Source organism: Diabrotica virgifera, chromosome 1 (assembly GCF_917563875.1).
Source record: "Diabrotica virgifera virgifera chromosome 1, PGI_DIABVI_V3a".
Classification (NCBI taxonomy): Eukaryota; Metazoa; Arthropoda; class Insecta; order Coleoptera; family Chrysomelidae; genus Diabrotica; species Diabrotica virgifera.
The window spans coordinates 263,802,386-263,820,654 of NC_065443.1; the positions used below are offsets into that span (position 1 = coordinate 263,802,386).

General features: G+C 32.3%; 1 protein-coding gene across 1 annotated transcript in view; it reads left to right on the top strand.

Moving 5' to 3' along the window:
• The window catches only part of LOC114344856 (synaptogyrin), a 108,144-nt gene extending 90,096 nt beyond the window's left edge, over nucleotides 1-18,048 (top strand). Inside the window, exons 4-5 of the mRNA XM_050649822.1 lie at nucleotides 3,839-4,013; nucleotides 9,679-18,048. Coding sequence (XP_050505779.1) covers nucleotides 3,839-4,013; nucleotides 9,679-9,710 — 207 coding nt within the window. The 3' untranslated portion in view covers nucleotides 9,711-18,048. The remainder of the gene's footprint in view (nucleotides 1-3,838; nucleotides 4,014-9,678) is intronic.
• The last annotated feature ends 221 nt before the right edge of the window (nucleotides 18,049-18,269 follow it).

Here is an 18,269-nt window from a genome sequence, read left to right on the forward strand (position 1 = left end):
GAAATTTATATAAATCAATCTGAAATCAAATGGGTAGGTACATAAGTTAGAGAGAGAAAAAATATTTTAAAAAATACCCAGATTATCGGTAACTTCATAAATCTTCTAGGGCTATTAAGCATCTTATTATAATAGTTTCACTAATCCGCTTAGGCCCAGCGGGGTTTAGGCTGTTTTGAATAGCACCCAGAGCAATAGTGATTATAACTGACACGTTTATGAACTCCAAAAATGTGATTTCGATAAACTTTAATTGCAATTTGCGCCGTAATTAATCATAATTAAGAGTTGGCGCAATGATAAGAATTGACCGTTAATTTAAAACGAATCTATTCGTATAAATTTTATTGAATTTGAGTGACATTATAATTTCCATAACATGTGTGCGATGTCCTTTGCTAATTTGTTTTTTTTTAATGTATTCGTTCTTTTTTTTTTAACTTCTTCAACGTGTGTCGTTCAAATATCATGATCGTATGCGATTTTGATGAAATTTTCGTTTCAGTTTCATTGAAATATTTCTGTCATTCCTGACAACATACCATTCGTTTCGTTTCAGTTCTTCAAACCTGGTCTAACTCTACCATAAATAAGATTATTTACAATAATAAATGATGTCAACAAAATAACTACATTATACTAGTGCAGATATCGGTTCAGACCACAATCCTATAATAGCTGACATCAGAGTCAAGCTCAAAAAAGTTTCAATAAGTTCCAAAACACAAAAAAAAACAAATCGAAGATCTAAATCACCAGCTTAGTAAAAAAAAATAAATATGGTGTAGTAAAATGGTGTAGAAAGATGGAAAATATTTAAAGATAATATTTCACAAATAATAGAAAGGCCCATTAAAAAGAATCAAAGACAAAAAAACAACAATGGATGACTAACGAAATTCTTTAATTGACGAAGCAGTGCCGACAACGGAGAGAAATATAAGAAAACTATAAGAAATAGCTAGTTTACAAACATGACACATTCAATATTTTCACAAAAAGCAATGAAATAACTGGCCTGTATAATATTCATCATTATTTTCCCTCAAAACAGGGGAAATGATAATAATAGATAAAAAATTCTGACATCTTGGTATACACACATAGATAAACTATTGGCATCAGAGCAAAAGAACAACGGACATTAAGTGAAGACGAAGGACCAGCAATACTAAAGGTAGAAGTACCGCATGCTGTAAAGTTGGCAAATAAGAGGAAATCTTCTTAGCCCTGGTCACATCCCGGCAGATATGTTAAAACTAATTAACGAAGAAAACATTAAAATATTGGTTAACCTTCCAATCATGTGTACTCAACTTAAATAGCTACTCTGAAAAATTCCTCTTCTTTATATTTATACTTATAAGAGGTGCAGAATTAAGCAGGAGGCATAATATTTAAGAAATCAACAATTCGCTTATCTTGAAAGCATGGTAGATTAATACCATAATATCGGAAGTGATTTATGTACCGAAAAATAAAACATCTATCATGATATACAGAATACAGAACCGTAATACTTCCAGTTCTATTGTAAGGGTGTGCGACATGGATGCTTTGTGACTCCACTATGGAATATTAATTATTATTTGAGAGAAAAGTCCTCAGAAAAATACTAGGTCTCTTGGATTTTCTCTAACACGTATGTGATGCAGCTGATAGATAAGATGATTAAGTACGTATTCTTAATCAGTAGTTTTCATCGTTAATCAGATATTCATTAACGATAGCTTTAAAATATAAACATTAATGTCAGAGGAGTTGTAAGACGTATTTTTAAGGCAGTTATTTCAAAGACATATATCAGAGTACCTATTAAAATAAATATTTATGATACATTTAAATTGTCAGTTGTTCCATTATATAAACTGTTTTTAATGGGAAATAAGCCACAATTTTACCAAAAAAATGATTTTATTAACGTTTCGAAGCCCGAATCGGGTTTCGTTGTCAAAATACAAAATACTACTAAAATAAACAAAAATGTTGTTGCTAAGTAAAAAAAAAAATCTTCTAATAATTTATTTAATCTGACTCATTTATATTGGCAATTCAGACGTATATTATACATTTTAAAGTAGAAGACTTTAAAATGATATCGCCAATATTTATGAGTTGCGTTCCTGGGACGACTTTACTAAAAGATAGTTCATTCGATAACATGAAATCAATCCCAACTCAAGAATATCCGTCACAAAAAATCATAGTATGTGATCTGTCTTTAAAAAGACAACCAAATGCAACGATGACAGTAAAATTCTCGCGTTATAGATTCCATAGTAAATCACGAGGGAAAAACAAGAAAAAACTTCGTGATAATATCCCGACATCGTAAGTATTTGGTCTTACATTTAATTTACTCTCAAAAAACTAATACCAAATTCTGACTTTAATATTAAATTATAAATAATATTAATAATATATGTTTTTCCCTCGTGATTTACTATGGAATCTCTAACGCAAGAATTTTACTGTCATCGTTGCATTTGGTTTTCTTTTTAAAGACAGATCACATGCTATGATTTTTTTTGCGACGGATATTCTTGAGTTCGGATTGATTTCATGTAATCGAATGAACTATCTTTTAGTAAAGTCGTCCCAGGAACGCAACTCATAAATATTGGCGATATCATTTTAAAGTCTTCTACTTTAAAATGTATAATATACGTCTGAATTGCCAATATAAATGAGTCAGATTAAATAAATTATTAGAAGTATTTTTTTTACTTAGCAACAACATTTTTGTTTATTTTAGTAGTATTTTGTATTTTGACAACGAAACCCGATTTGGGCTTCGAAACGTTAATAAAATCATTTTTTTTTTGTAAAATTGTGGCTTATTTCCCATTAAAAACAGGTTATTATAAAAATGCCGCAAGGAAATAGCTTCAGAACTACATTCCATTATATATTTGCACTAACGCCATGATTCATTTGTAAACACGTTAAATCAAAACATTAAGTAAAATGTACGTCGATATGTACTGTCAATGTAACAAAGGAAATGGCTTTTATTGGTGGATGTATATTGTACATTTATATTTAACTATTTTATAAGTTATCATATATTTAACACTAACACAATATAACTTTATAAAATAAACACAATATAAGTTATAAATTCCAATAAACACAGCAAATAGCACTGTCACTAAAAATGATAAACGTCAAAATTCATAGTAAACAAGGTATCAAAGACATGCCGTATTGTTTATCCTTGTTTTAGCTTATTGTGCTTTCTATTCGCGATGTGCAAGTACTTGGAGGGGATACGAGAAACGATCATGCGCGAATACCGGAAAAATCTTGCAACTTTCTGAAATAATTCATATTGTCAATTGAAATTGTCAAATTGACGTATATTGCATACCTACTGTCATTGAACAAGAAAAATTATATGCTGCTCACAATATTGATATGATATCTTATTATATAAAAGTAGTATTTAATTAATTGTATTTTGCTTGCAGTACTGCATTATAATAATTAATTTTATTTACTACATACAATTGTTTACCTTTTAATAACATAACCTAAATCTTACTTTTTCTTCTTATAATTTTTTTGGGCTATGGTCTTGACAATAATTTTCCAGCAACCAGGACTAATATAATTGGCCAATATAATTAAAAGTGCGAAAAATGTTGCCGAGCTATGAAACCAGGTGTCGCTTTTCCGAACTTGCACGGTCCCAATAGACAACCGCTTTAATTTTACGATCCTAGTGTCTGTGCGTAAAAAAGGGACGTAGTATAAAAAGTAATTCGTGAATAATTTCATGCATGTGCTAAGATATAATGGAAATCCTATATTTGATAACTGATTGATGGTTTTTTAGGCTGGTTCTGCATTTTTCGCGTATCAACGTTTCCGTCAGGGTGCTGGAGCAGCTTTTGCTACCAATTACGAGAACGAAGCGGGAATGCCCGCGTCGTATCCCTCTTACCCTGGAGGACCCGAAACGGATACACCCTATCAAGAACCACCTTTCTCGGCTGGGCCTAACCAAAGAGGTAAGTATAAAGGGATATTGGTACAATTAAGTTGAATGAGAAATTGAAAATAGTAAGTAGACTTCCTTTCTACTCAATTTCCTCCCACTATCACTCTTAGTAATTTTTTACTAACGGCTTGTATTTTTTACCATTACCATTTCACCTAATGCCTCGTATTTTTTTTCGTTTATTCTGCCAAAAGTAAAAAATGATCTGCTGCTTCCTCTTCTGCATCCACATATTGGTATTGATACTCTCATTGACATTGATATTCTCATATGTCAATATTTATTTTTTATATCTTACATGCACTGCAAGTATTTTATATACTTACGGACAAAAATATTGCATATGCGTGTGGAATGAAATTTTTTGTGCTGTTATCCTTAGCCCCCCTGTATGATAGGAATATGATTTCTTTTCCGAATGCGATGTTTTAAAGTATCATATAAATGCTATAATCGGATTTGAATCTGATCTGGGTTTTATGCTGACCAGTATAATTTTTAAATTCAATCTCATCAAGGTAAGTCTTCGCTATGCTAGCGACATGAAATAATAATTTTTTTCAAGAATTTTTTTCGCAGAACCTTTATTAAAAATGAAGATAAAACTTTTTACATATTAATATCTAACTCTTAGAGAGTACAAAAAATATATATTTTTTTCATTTATGCACGTACACTAATATTGTAGAGGATATCTGAAACAAAAAAGGGATATCCCCAGGATTGGGATATCTGAAACAAAAAAATCGTACTGCATTTGAAAAAGGAAGGTTTCTTACGTGACAATTTACCACAATTTGACCAAAAAATAAAAAATAAATATTTTTTAACCATGAAAAACTGAAGAAAAACGGGCGATTTTTCAAATTTTTTTTTTTTTCAAATTTCCTTAAAATCTTCTTGCGGAATTTTTCACTAACGGCGGTAAATTGTCACGTAAGAAACCTTCCTTTTTCAAATGCCGTACGATTTTTTTGTTTTAGAGATCCCAATCCTGAGATTAACTGTCCGCCATCGGAACTACTTTTTTTCGAGGCGTCGAGTTTGGCGCTCTCTACAATATTAGTATAGATGTATAAGTGAAAAAAGATATATTTTTTGTATTCTCTAAGCCAAGCCGCACACCAAAGAAACATGAAACGAAAAACATGTTTCATGAAACTAAAACACTGCTAAACAAATCTCAAAGTCCGCCTACCAATGAAACGAGTGTGATTCATGCTCATGACACATTTTTATTTTCGGAGAGTTTCATAAATGGCCGGATGTATATTTGTTTAGCAGTGGTTTATTTCCATGAAACGTAATTTACGTTTCATGTTTCTTTGATGTGCGGCCTGCCTAAGAGTTAGATATCAATATGTAAGAAGTTTTATGTTCATTTTTAATAAAAGTTCTGAGAAAAAAAGCTTGAAAGAATGCTTATTTTTAGTCTTCTAAAGTGTACTAGTACCTTAATATGTCATATCCAATAGGGCTTTCAAATGGCAAAACATGCTCTTCTTAAATGTTTTCAATGTACATATCAGTTATCATTCGCCTAATAGACAAGGCGAAAACGGCGGGTTCTTTGGAGAAAATACTCCCATGAGATTTTTTTGCATAATCACATTCGTGAGATATTCCAGAATAAGATTCAAGAAGTCGCCCACGCGAAAAATGGTCCAAATTTTTTTAACAATTTTTTTTAATTAAATTGCAAAAATCAATATTTTTGGCCCGAATTTTTTTTTAGGTTTTTTGGACTATTCTGGATAAAAAAGGTCTCTTATAGTTTTTCTCTAAAGTTGACAGTTTTCGAGGTAAACGCATTTTAAAATTTGAAAAAAACGAAAAATGGCGATTTTCAAGGCTTAATAACTCGGGTAAAAGTTATTACTATGAAAGTCAGAAAGTGACTAACTCAAAGTTTAAAGCCTCCCCCCCCTACAAGATCCTGAAGAAATTTTTAACATTATTTGATTACTAAGCTGTTATTTTTAAGTAAAAATAATGAGCGCCATGCACGTATTAGGCGGCCGTACATGATGAGTGCGAAAGAGATGCCATTCAGGCAGTCCAATGGCGCGTCTCACTCGCACTCACATTTACAGCCGCGTCAATACGATCTTACCGCTCATTATTAATAAATAATAAAAATAACAGCTTAGTAATAAATTAAGGCTATGGGTACATAATTCGCAAATATTTTACGGCTATCCCTACCTTTTCTGTCTTTACATGGCAAATTACGTGTAGTAAAATTCACACTGGTATGGATATGTAAATATTATTAGAATGTCATTCTACTTGACAATGTCATAACTAACTTAAAGAGATAGCTTTTGAATGTTCTTGGATAACTGTTATTTTTTGTATAATTGCAAATTATTAATTCAATTAATAAATGTGATAATTTTTTCACTAACTATGTATTCAGTGATTGTAATAATTTATATGTACCTACAACAAAAACTAATACTCAATCGAGAATCTTGATGTATTTTCTGCTTCTATCTTTCATAAATAATAAACTTTTTATAAAGTTCACGTCTTAAATCAATTATTTATCAAATACACTATATATATCAATATTATTTAATCAACAACTGAAAATATTCCCGATTCATGTCAAATATTTAAAATTGTCACTGATTGTCAGTGTCTGACTGACATTATCCTGACAATATCTATTCGACTGAGTGCGTTGTATGACAAAGATAGATTTGGAAAATATTACCACGGACATTGTGTTCATTTTTTTCGAATCCTGAAAAACCCAATAAATATTTTTGAAAAATCTAAACGCAGAATGAAAGACTAAGTTATTACCGAGGGCCGAAAGTCCCTCAGAATAAATAAAAAGTTTATTTTGAATTAGATATTTGAAATTAAAAATAACACTAAATTTTCTCTTAGTTTTTCACCATTGTAACTTATTAAAGTAAACATAGAAGTTCTCTGGGACTTTCGGCCCTCTCTAATAACGTAGTCTTTCATTCTGCGTTTAAATTTTTCAAAAATACTTATTAGTTTTCTCAGGATTCGAAAAAAATGAATCCCCATTTGAATAGCATTGCAGCCGAAAATACGTACCCATCCTCTTAATGACACAAGTTTCTTCACAATCATGAAGGGGGAGCTTCAAATTTGATTCAGTCTCTTTCTGACTTTCATAATAATAATCTTTAACCGAGTTATTAAGTCTTAAAAATGGCCATTTTCGCGTTTTTCAATTTTAAATTGCTTATAACTCGAACACGATCAACTTTAGAGAAAAATTACAAGAGACCTTTTCTGTCTAGAATGGTCCAAAGAATCTAAAAAAAAATTGTTCTGGCCAAAAATATTGATTTTTGCAATTTGATTAAAAAAATGTTAAAAAAAATTGGACCACTTTTTGGCGTGGGCGACTTCTTGAACCTTATTCTGGGGTGTCTCACGAATGTGAATATGCAAAAAAATCTCATGGAAATATTTCTTCCAACGAACTCGCCGTTTTCGCCTTGTCTATAATCATATCCACGTGTTCGGTATGTCCTTTCAAAGCAATACCGCTCCTTAGCACTATGCCGCCAGCACCAATACTAACGCTCAGTAACCTCATACAGATTGCTAATTTTGGTGGTGGCGGCATAGCGCTGTGGAAGTGGTATTTCTTGGAAAGGAGATTCCGAACTTGAGGTGATTGGTTAAATGGCAGCTGATATGTACATTAAAAACATTTTAGAAGATCATGTTTTGCCATTTGCCAGCCATATTGGATAACAAATTCGTGTTAATGCACCATGACGCAGGTCTTCATCTCGGTAGAATAGTGAATACTTACCTTGATGAGATTCAATTTAAAAATTATATTGGCCACCATATTATAGCCCATATCATTATATCGTATTTAAATCCAGTTATCCAAATTATATTCCTATGACACTGGGTGCAGCACAAAAAATTTTATTTCACACATTAATTCCAAAATATGCAATATTTTTGACTGTGAGTATATTATGCCTCATTTAAATTTAATAGTGCTATTCTCCTGTAGTTATGGCATACACTTTTGTCGCCTTTTTTGTCAATTGGACACAGTGTGGCTTCAGTCCATTCTTTTGGTATGTGCTTCTGTTTACATATTTCTTTCAGTAACTTTTCTTAATGATTAATAATTAGTATTGGTCATCCATGTTTAAACATTTCAGCTGTTCACCTTTCGTACTCTCCTGGGCTCTTATTGTTCTTTAGCTTCTCTATTATTTCTTTTATTTCCTTTTCTTTGGGTAATATTTCTTCTGTTCGTTTTTGATCGGCATTTTCATTCAGTTCTTCTTCTTCGTATTCTGTTTTTAGTATTTCATTTAGAAGCTCTTCGAATTGTTCTTTCCATCTGTTCAGTATTTCCTCGTCACTTACTAAATTCCGTTTCTATCTCTGGTATTTTTTCATGCATCATTTTGAATCTTAATTCATTCTGCTCATCTATTTCTAGTTTACATTCCTCATCTAAGCATTCTTTGTGTATTCATCTTTTGTATTTATATTTCTGGCGTACTGGTCGTACATACTTTGAATGGCATCCATACTTGTTCAATATTGCCATTTTCGTCAATATTGTCTACCTCTTTAGTGTTTATTTTTTCATCTTCTGAGAGTATTAGCATTGTTTATATAGTACTCTTTTTCTCATGATCATCTTTCAGTGCGTCACACTTTTTCGATTTCTTTCTAACGCATTAAATTGTATATGACAGAAAAAAAGGCACGTCGGTGATTACTTTGGTAATTATTCTAGTTCGGTGATTATTCTAGTTGTCGATAGATGGCGCCATAATAAAAAAAATAATTTTTTTTAACTAGATAATAATATTACAAATATAATGTGTATAATTCATAAGACTATACAAATCAAAGAAAATAGCATTTTATAAATGCAAGAAACACTTTTGATTTGTTTTTATTCCCAATTGAAAATAAAATGTGACAACTGTCAGATTTAACTAAAATGTCATGTTAGAATAAATGTCATAAATGTGTATTATCACGGACTTACCCTTTTTCCTATCATTTGTTACGCACTGAAAAATGCTCATGAAAAGGACAATAATAGTTAGTCAACATAACGAGTAAATTTGTTTGATTCTAATTAAGACAGTCATCAGATGTCACCACCATTTCTGTCAGGGTTGCAATGTTAGACGTAACTACGATAAATCCAAAATGCATAGACACCAAGTTGGATACGACCCTATTCATAACACACCAACTCGCATACATATTAAGAAAAAAATGTATGTAAGAATATATTTAGAAATTGAATTAATAATGTCATGCTACTATAAATTAAACACATAATAGCATGACATCATTAATTCAATTTCTAAATTATATATTCTTCCATATATTTATTTTTCTTAATATGTATGCGAGTTGGTGTGTCATGAATAGGGTCGTATCCAACTTGGTGTCTATGCATTTTGGATTTATTGTAGTTACGCCTGATATTGCAACCCTTACAGAAATGGTGGCGACATCTGGTTACTGTCTCAATTAGAATCAAACAAATTTACTCGTTAGGTTGACCAACTATGGCAACTATTACTATATAAACAATGGTATTGAGTTTATTAAACGTGACGATTTTTTGCATCTAATTATAACGTATATTTGCGATACTAATAATGATTTAAACACGATTTTTGTAGGTCAAACAGATTTCCAAGCTCCAACTTACTAAGAAAGAGTCGGCGGACATTTTATTTTTCCAAAGAGTCGACGACTACCTTAGTGGAGAAAACCAGGTTTCGATGATTTTACCTATAAACGGTTACAGTCATTATTGTACTTAGGAATATTCAAACAAACAAGTATTATTACACCTCAAATATTATGGTTTCTTGTACAAAATAATTGACGATCGTGTAAAATTGACTTAGGAGTTAGCAATTGAAGGGACTGTTGTACTAAATTTCTGGTTCCAAAAAGTAATTCAATGAAGTGAAAAAATAGTATGTCAGAGTGTAACATTTTACATTCATTCAAGCGTGTACAAAATTTATCAGTCTTTCAACCAAAAAGTAGTTGTCTTCAGTAATTCGATATTAAACATTAACGAGAAACCATATAAAACAATTGAGGCCCTCAGCAACGGTGGCCTAAGCCACAAATTGATGATTTTTAGATTAATATATCAATAAAAGCAGCAACATTAAATCTTCGGATTAGCAGGGGCCTACACAACCTACCTCTATATTTGGCTAGATGGCGCTACATAATTTGTAGCGCCATCCCATAAACATAATGAAAATACGAATGCAAAGGTTGAATTTATCTCGAAACTTCGTTTTTGTGTTTAGGCCACTGTTGCTCTGATAGTCTTAATTCTGCTTTATAGTTATCTGTTGAAGCTCATCCGGTTGTAAATGTCAACAGCGTTGCCAAGATTTGATTTTTTACCAATTATTACATAAAACATTTGATAATCAAACCTCAATGCCAATACAATATCACCTATTACATCTGTTCTAACCTGATGCATTTGTTTTTTTTGATAGACATCTAGCCTTAGTTGAAAAAGTAAGATTTTAATTAAAACTTTTTGATTATCTTGATTCTGAATATGTTTATTTTAAAAATAATTGCATTCATATATATAATAAACTGAAGTACATATTATATACCTAAAAACGAAATTTTTGCTAGTGATGATCTGTTTTGATATTTTTGGAACTTGTGAATTTTACTCCAGCCCCTTCAAAAATTCACAGTATCGATTACATTTGATAGTTTATAACACTATTAAAAGAGACGTAATAACTTTAACAATTATTAATACATATTGGTTTTGTATGTATCAGTTCTTAAGGACTCAGTTGTTTATTCGTAGTCCTATTGTTTTCTGTCTTAGTCAGGTGATTACCAAAATTCTTATCATAAAAATTGTCACACGATATGTTGTTAGTTCCGCCAAAAATTACGTAACGTTTGAACTACTGAAAAATTACGTAACGTTTGGTGGATACCGGCAGTAAGTTTAGTGAAGTTCCAAACCGTGCTGTAACGTTGATGTGCACTATTTTTTTTTATTTTTGATTTAACCCATTCGCTTCCCGCGTTAGCGAGTGATATGGTTACTTCAGTCAGGTGCCGTTCAAGCGCCAGCGAGTTCTATTGTTACTTCAATTAGGTGCCGTTCAATAAAATGGCTCCTAGCCTAGTTGTATCCTCTTCTATAGGCAGCGAATGGGTTAAGGGAGAGATCCAGAGTAAATTTCTCTTTTCGAAAAGTTATTTCGAAAATCGAAACGATTCATTACCAAAACATAAAAGCCTATAAATGCGAATTTACTTTTTAAAAATAATGGTGTCTATATGGCGACCGTTTATTCATAGCATTCTTACAAACATCCGCGTAAGTGTGCGAACACATCACGTTGATAAAACGCAATTGGAATGTTGTTTTTGCTATCGCAAATCCATTCTTTTAGTTAAGCAATGGAAGCAGGGGAATCAACGCAGACTCGGCTTTTCAAGTATGTCCATACAAAGAAATCTGGAGACGTGAGGTCCGGCGATCGTGGAGGCCGTATAAGGTGAATAATTTTCTAGGGATCAAGAGCAAATCCTGCTTTGAAATGCGTTGCACGTTGGAAGGCTAATAAGTATAATTTTCATGTTTTTATTATTGTTTATTATCGCTATTACCAATAGGACAGAAAATAATGGGGTTAGTGCTAGTTATGATAAGTGATTTTTTTTTTTTTTCGTTTGAGTCCTTTCAGCGTGCCATATAATAACTGGAATATTGTCTGTGCAGTTTTTAGTTTCTTTTTAACTTTAAAGATTAATCAAGAATTACTAAAATATTTCACGATTATGGGTAGTTATTTCGGGAGTTTTCATGCAGTGAACTAAGTCAGTTATTCACGTTATTCTTTCCCTGCCATTGTGATTTCTTAATGAGGCTAGTTTGTTGAGCAGAGCAAACTATGAAGTGAAGATTAGTAAAGATATTCAAGAAATGAAACTAAGAACTTTTATTACAAATAATGAAATATATGAAATAATTATAAAAAATAAAATAATTGTGATATATTCTTTATTTACCTCAGGCTTGTTATCGTTTTGAGTGTTCTTTGCAGGATATCCACTTTTACTTCTGATCTTTGGAGGATTCACAGGTTTCTTGTATTGGTTAGTTCTTGAGAAATCCACTGTAGAGTCAAGACAGGCTCGTGATTGACAGTACATAGACCTATATATTCACAGTTGGTCTAATTGAACAAGACAATCATAAGTCAAAACTTGAGTCATCAAAACGACTTGATGTCGTTCGACCACCCTGTTGGAGGAGGTCCTCGATTACGATAAGCACCGTGTCTATGTCTACTCGTGTCTAAAATGTTCTTGGTAGATCTTCCATCTTTCTATCCGGCAACATTCCATTTCAGCGTTGTAATTCTTTTAACTTTGGCCGTAACGCCAGTTTTCTCATTTTATTTGAAATGCTTTCTCTAAAGGATATATTCAACATTGGCCTCTCCATTGCTGTCTGTATCATGAAACCTCTATACTCTGGGTATTGAGATTTTTGAAGAGGAAGAACTGATGTAAGTAGGGAAAAATAGAAGAGAAGAGATTTAAGACTCTAATGAAGAGGGGCTTAGCTCAGACGAACAAATCAAATGGGCAGAGAGACACTAAATCTCAAGTGAGTATTCGGGCTAGCTTCAGTACATTGAATATTGCCTTTAGAGATATAAAACAGATAGACGGGATAATGAACTGATGGAAACAAGGAAGAAAATGAGACCTGTTAATACAAAACTTAATACGACTAGATAAGACCACTGGAGATAGATCGATATAAAAAGGATGATAAAGAGAGAAGAAAAGGGCGCCAACTCAACAATGGTTGAGATTTTTGAAGTAACGAATGACAGGAAATAATTGACACTGCATACAATCACCTGAAATACAAATATACTCAATACTTACCTTTTCTTGCTATATTATATACTGGTGATACAGACTGAAATAAAACATCAACCTTACTTCTTACAAATATATTAATAATAAATATGTTATATATATTAACAATTTAACATATAACTCAAAAACAGAATAACAGTGGTAGTGGGTGGTGTAAAGGTCAAACAGGACCTAAGAGCCGCTAGCAAGCAAATAACCACTACACACTGTGCCAAGCAAAGGTATTAATATCACAATCAAATCAAAGTCCGTTAGAATAGCACAAAGTCCTTACAACTAAAAAGTTAGTAATATTACCTTAATGAGCTCAACTATAGTGAGATACACGAGTAGAACATACACGAGTAGAATGAGAATTCGAAGTCTATAGGAATGTCCTCTTGGCACGGCAAAACTACTTGGCTGCTGTGGTGATAACGTCCTGGGTAAAAATGCTGGTTGTAGTAAAATCAGGTATGGTGTATTATCCAACAAAAACAGCCAACTCTATGGATAAACCATAACAGAGTGGCTAGCAATCTAACTGGTATAATTAGATAAACGAGTGAGGTAAAGTTTTCAAGTGACTGAATCTAAAATGTAAATTTTATCAAATTTCAGTCATTATGTATTTCAATAAATGTAGCAGTACAGATTGAACAGGCCCAAACAAAACATTAGGTTAGGTATAGATATGTCATGTCAAAATTTCTGGAGCTAATTTCAATGCAGGCATGACATGGTCATGCGCATGACAGAAGGCTATATGATATTCGTTAAAACCTTTTTATATATTACCTTAATAAAAAAAAATGAAAGAAAAAGCCTAATGATAGGACATGAAATACATTGGAATTTAAGTTTGACAATAGGAAAAAACTTGACCTTATGTTCTTTGCAAATATTTAAAGGATATGAGCTATACTTTGAAATTTAAATTATTTCTTAATCAAAATTAACAACTACAAATAACGGACGGAATATGTACAATGATGTATTGGATTTTATGACGAAGAAATGAGAGATATATAAATTTATTACTTACTGAAACAAGCAGACACGTCCCGCTAATATACTTCTGTTATGTGGAGAAGTCCAGAGATATTTAATTTTGGTTTGGTAGATTTTTCAAATGGTATCGACTGATGTTGGCTTTCCTTTTAATTATATATACTCCATTACCATTGAAAATTTTGCTTTAAATTCCGTCACTTAACAATGAGAAAAATTCTCAATAGCGGCGTGTCCACCTTAGTTAAAGAGTTTGACCCAACTACCGTTCGAATCGAGAAATCAATTCGGCTTGAGGTTTTCGCGCGTGAGCAGAGAAATGTCGTTTTAAAATCGATCGCGGGCGTATCACAAGGCATTTCTTGAGGGGTATTATTAATGGAATTTTAATGGAATTAATTTAATTAAGAGCGTAACCGCTACAGTCACTTGTATTTTATTGATTACTTTTCTGGTAAGGGTCAAATTTTCTGTTCCATAGAACTGGGAGTACACATTCATCTCGAATGCTTTGATAATTGTGTTAACAACACGATGCACTCGTTCTACTGTCGAGTGTTTCTGATGAGACCCAAATTGATAGTCTGAGATTAAGTTTTTTGCTGCGACACTTTCCATCAGTCTCTTGATCAGTAACTTTTCCATTATTTTTGACAAGACTGATTGGTCAATAGGGCTAGGTTCATTTGGCTGTTTTCTCTGTTTACGAATTAATATGATTTCTGCTTCCTTCCTTTGTGCAGTTAAGTATTTGAGTCTTAGAACTGCGTTGAAGAGTTGCGTCAGCATAACGACCGCTTTTCTCGGAAGTTCTTTTAATATCTGGCCGGTAATCAGGCCATATTCAGGAGCCTTCTTGGGGTCTAAGTGATATTTTATAACGTCGTAAGTTTCTTGTATTGTAAAGTTTTTAATGGGCTTTATTTGTTGCTCATTTTCGTCAAGAAATGCATATATTTAGTCGTCATTAATTCCGTTTGCAGGTGGTAACAGGTGAAATACTTCCTCAAATATCTACCGAAAACTTCTACCTTTTGTCCATCAGGTACCATCAGATTTTCTAAGTGGTGACCTGTCAGGTAAAATAAACAAACTTTATTGATTTGTTACCATTTCATACTTTGCCTCTGCTATAATTTACGTTTTTATCTTTTTGTAAAATAATATACAAAGCCATTAAAAAGTATGTTATATATAAATATATAAATAAATGTTAAAATACTTATTTTAGTAAGAAGTTCAGTGTACAGTTGATATTAAATGTATATGTGTGTCGGATATAAAGCTTTTGTAGTAACATTTTTATAATTTATCGTAACAAGTCCATTGAAGTAAAATGGATGTACGTAGTTGCTAGACAATGTTTGTGTTTTTGTATTGCCAAACACCTAGCAAGAATTTTAAACGTAGAGACAAAAATAGTCAGGTCACGTTATGGAACTAAGGTTATTTCACTACTGAGACATATATATTTCATTAGTTTAATAATGAAAGCTGAATTTATAAACAATTTTGTGTTTTTACCATAAAATATATATTGGTCAAACACGTAGACGGTTAAAAAACTTGTAAACAGCATAAACATTTTGCAACAACATAAGAGAATAAAGTTTATGAGTGGAATAACCTCTTTGTTTTTTGATAGTTTTTGTTTACGTAGCATTACGTTTGGGGAGTGAATATTTGTAAAATGCATAAAAATAGAGGATAACGAAGTTTGTTGAAAGAGGGTATTGCAAAAGAATTAACGCTAAAAATTGTAGGTAGTAATTATATTCTTTTAAACCTTTACACAATTATTACACAAAAATGTTAATCAGAAAAAATAACAAATGTATATTTCTGAAAAATTATCGAATATTATCTGATATCTTATATTGAAGATATCATCGTTGGTGAAAGACAAATTTTCTTTTAACTTGTATCTAGATAGAGCTAGGCTAGAGCACTGGCTTGTTTTCATACCTGAGCCAGTGCCAGTCTCAATCATCACAAAGAGAAAAATCAAATAAGCATCCCCATCTTACGTAATAAAGAAAAATGTATAGGAATCTCTTCGCCAATACTAAAAGAAATCAGCAACAAGAACATATCAACATTAATTAATAAATAGAAGTTCAGAGAGACATCATCTACAATTATACATAAACACCAAAACAAAAACCAGAATTTGATATCAACCCGGGGGTGAAATTACCGCCCCTAGAATTTTTAACTCAAAACAGGGCTTTTTTGTCTACAAGATCGAGGCCAAGTAAGACACCTGTCAAATTGGTTTAACAAATGGTTTCAGAACCTCTTTATAAATTATGTTTTATTGTTCAGAAAATAAAGTAGTGAAAGAGTTTGTCTTTTATCAATCACAGAATTATATTATCATTGATCTTCTTTATCAGACATGTTAAAGGATAAAGTAGTATATTTTCTATATTCAGTATTAAAAGTAAAATAACCCCAAAGAATCTCTCGAATTAAACCCACATATTTATTTATTAAACCCTTTAGTATAAAAATGACAATAAAAAATAAATCACGAAAAGATATTATTAAAAACTATCTATTTTAACACATATCCCTAAAAAACCAAAAAATTAAAATTCTTATTTCCTGCATGGAAAGATGCACAAAAGGAAGAAGACCTTTCATTTCTGCTGCTTGATGATGTATAGAATGTTGCATAGATACATTGTTCCTCGTGAAGGTGATAGTGTAGAAGCTTTAGCAATAAATATCTTACAGATATTTTTTCGATAAGTAGCATTTTTCATACCTCTACACTAACTACTTAGAACTGCGTCCAATACCAGGAGAGTTTTTTTATATTTTTAAATATAAGTGTAAGAACACACGAGCCACTCTGCAGCGCCACAAAGTGGCTTAGGCAGGTGATTTTGTAGCGAAGTGTTCGTGTGGAAGGGTTTTGCGTTTAATGTAATCAGTGAGAAAAATCAGTCAGTTCAACGATGGATTCAGACGAGGAAAGTCTTCTTCTATACTAAAAGCCACAGTTAGTATGCAGTGCGGGTAGCATGGTAATGTATTTCTTACCGGAGAACGGCCGACCACGTTGCCGATTTACCCCGAGCGGTGCATTAGGACCGGATTTAAGAATTATAGCACTGGAATATACGCGCACACAACAATCGCCTACGGTTCTGTACCACTGTGCCGACATGAGCGGCATCCATGCGCGCCGTAAGACTAACATTGCATTCTAACTCTGGCTTTTACTTTAGTGCTTGTATTACGGCGTCGAAGTAAACGTAATCAATGATCACTATGGATGCTTCCGATTACATCGGACATATTATTAACCAGACAATACTGTACATTAATAATGAATTAAAGGCAGACGCTGAAAAGTACTTCAATTACTGTAGAATGTCCAAAGGTACTTCGACGAGTTTTATAGTTATCTAAAGAACATTTGAAAGAATCGATATAAATACGAGCTGTAGTCCGGGGTTATTGTATGTCATATAGCCGGTATATTTGGAATTTCGATCAAAAACCTTTCGAAATCGGAAAGACGTTTTACTTGCTCATCGTGTGAACTCTCGTAAAGAACTGTGCCAGCTAGAAAAGTGGCCCGTCTGAAAAGGTTCCTGCGACTTGTGGATGCCACTAGTAGCGGGGACCGGCGACTGATAGCAAACGTGGCGGGCCACTGTCGCTCGTCTGGAATTGCACTTTTGTAATCATCTGGAAGCTACTCTGTGGCGCTCAAAGTGGCCCGTGTGTTTGTACACTAAAGGATAACTTATTAATTTGAAGTGAAATTGTGGATGTTATTCATATACATTTTGTTTTCTGTTTTTTAGGTATATCAGTAACATATTTTTCACTTCGTTTTGATTGTTAATATTAAAATGGTTTACTATGATTTCTGTATGGAATAAATAGTACACTTGTTCAAATTATCTGAGGTGTTCTAAGAGTTAGTTGGAATGGGTGAATTATTATTTTGGTTTATGTTAATATAAGTTGCATCTCATTTTATTATTAAGAACGTGATTTTATTTTTTTCCTGTTTGAATGTATAAAACCTTTCGTATGTGTAATATTTATGTTATTAATAAATGTTAATATTAAAACATATGGTTTACTTTCCCGATCCAATTATACTTAACCTTTAATATCTAAATAAAAGAAAAATAATTTTGATTTTACTATCTTCATTATGCTAATGCTAATTCATAAGAAGAGAAGTAAATAGAACTTTGATAATTATAGAGAAATCGCAGCCCTCGCAATAGTTTCAAGAGTATATGGAAAATTTCTAAATAAGCGTGTGAATGCGAAGTTTCTTAGGAAG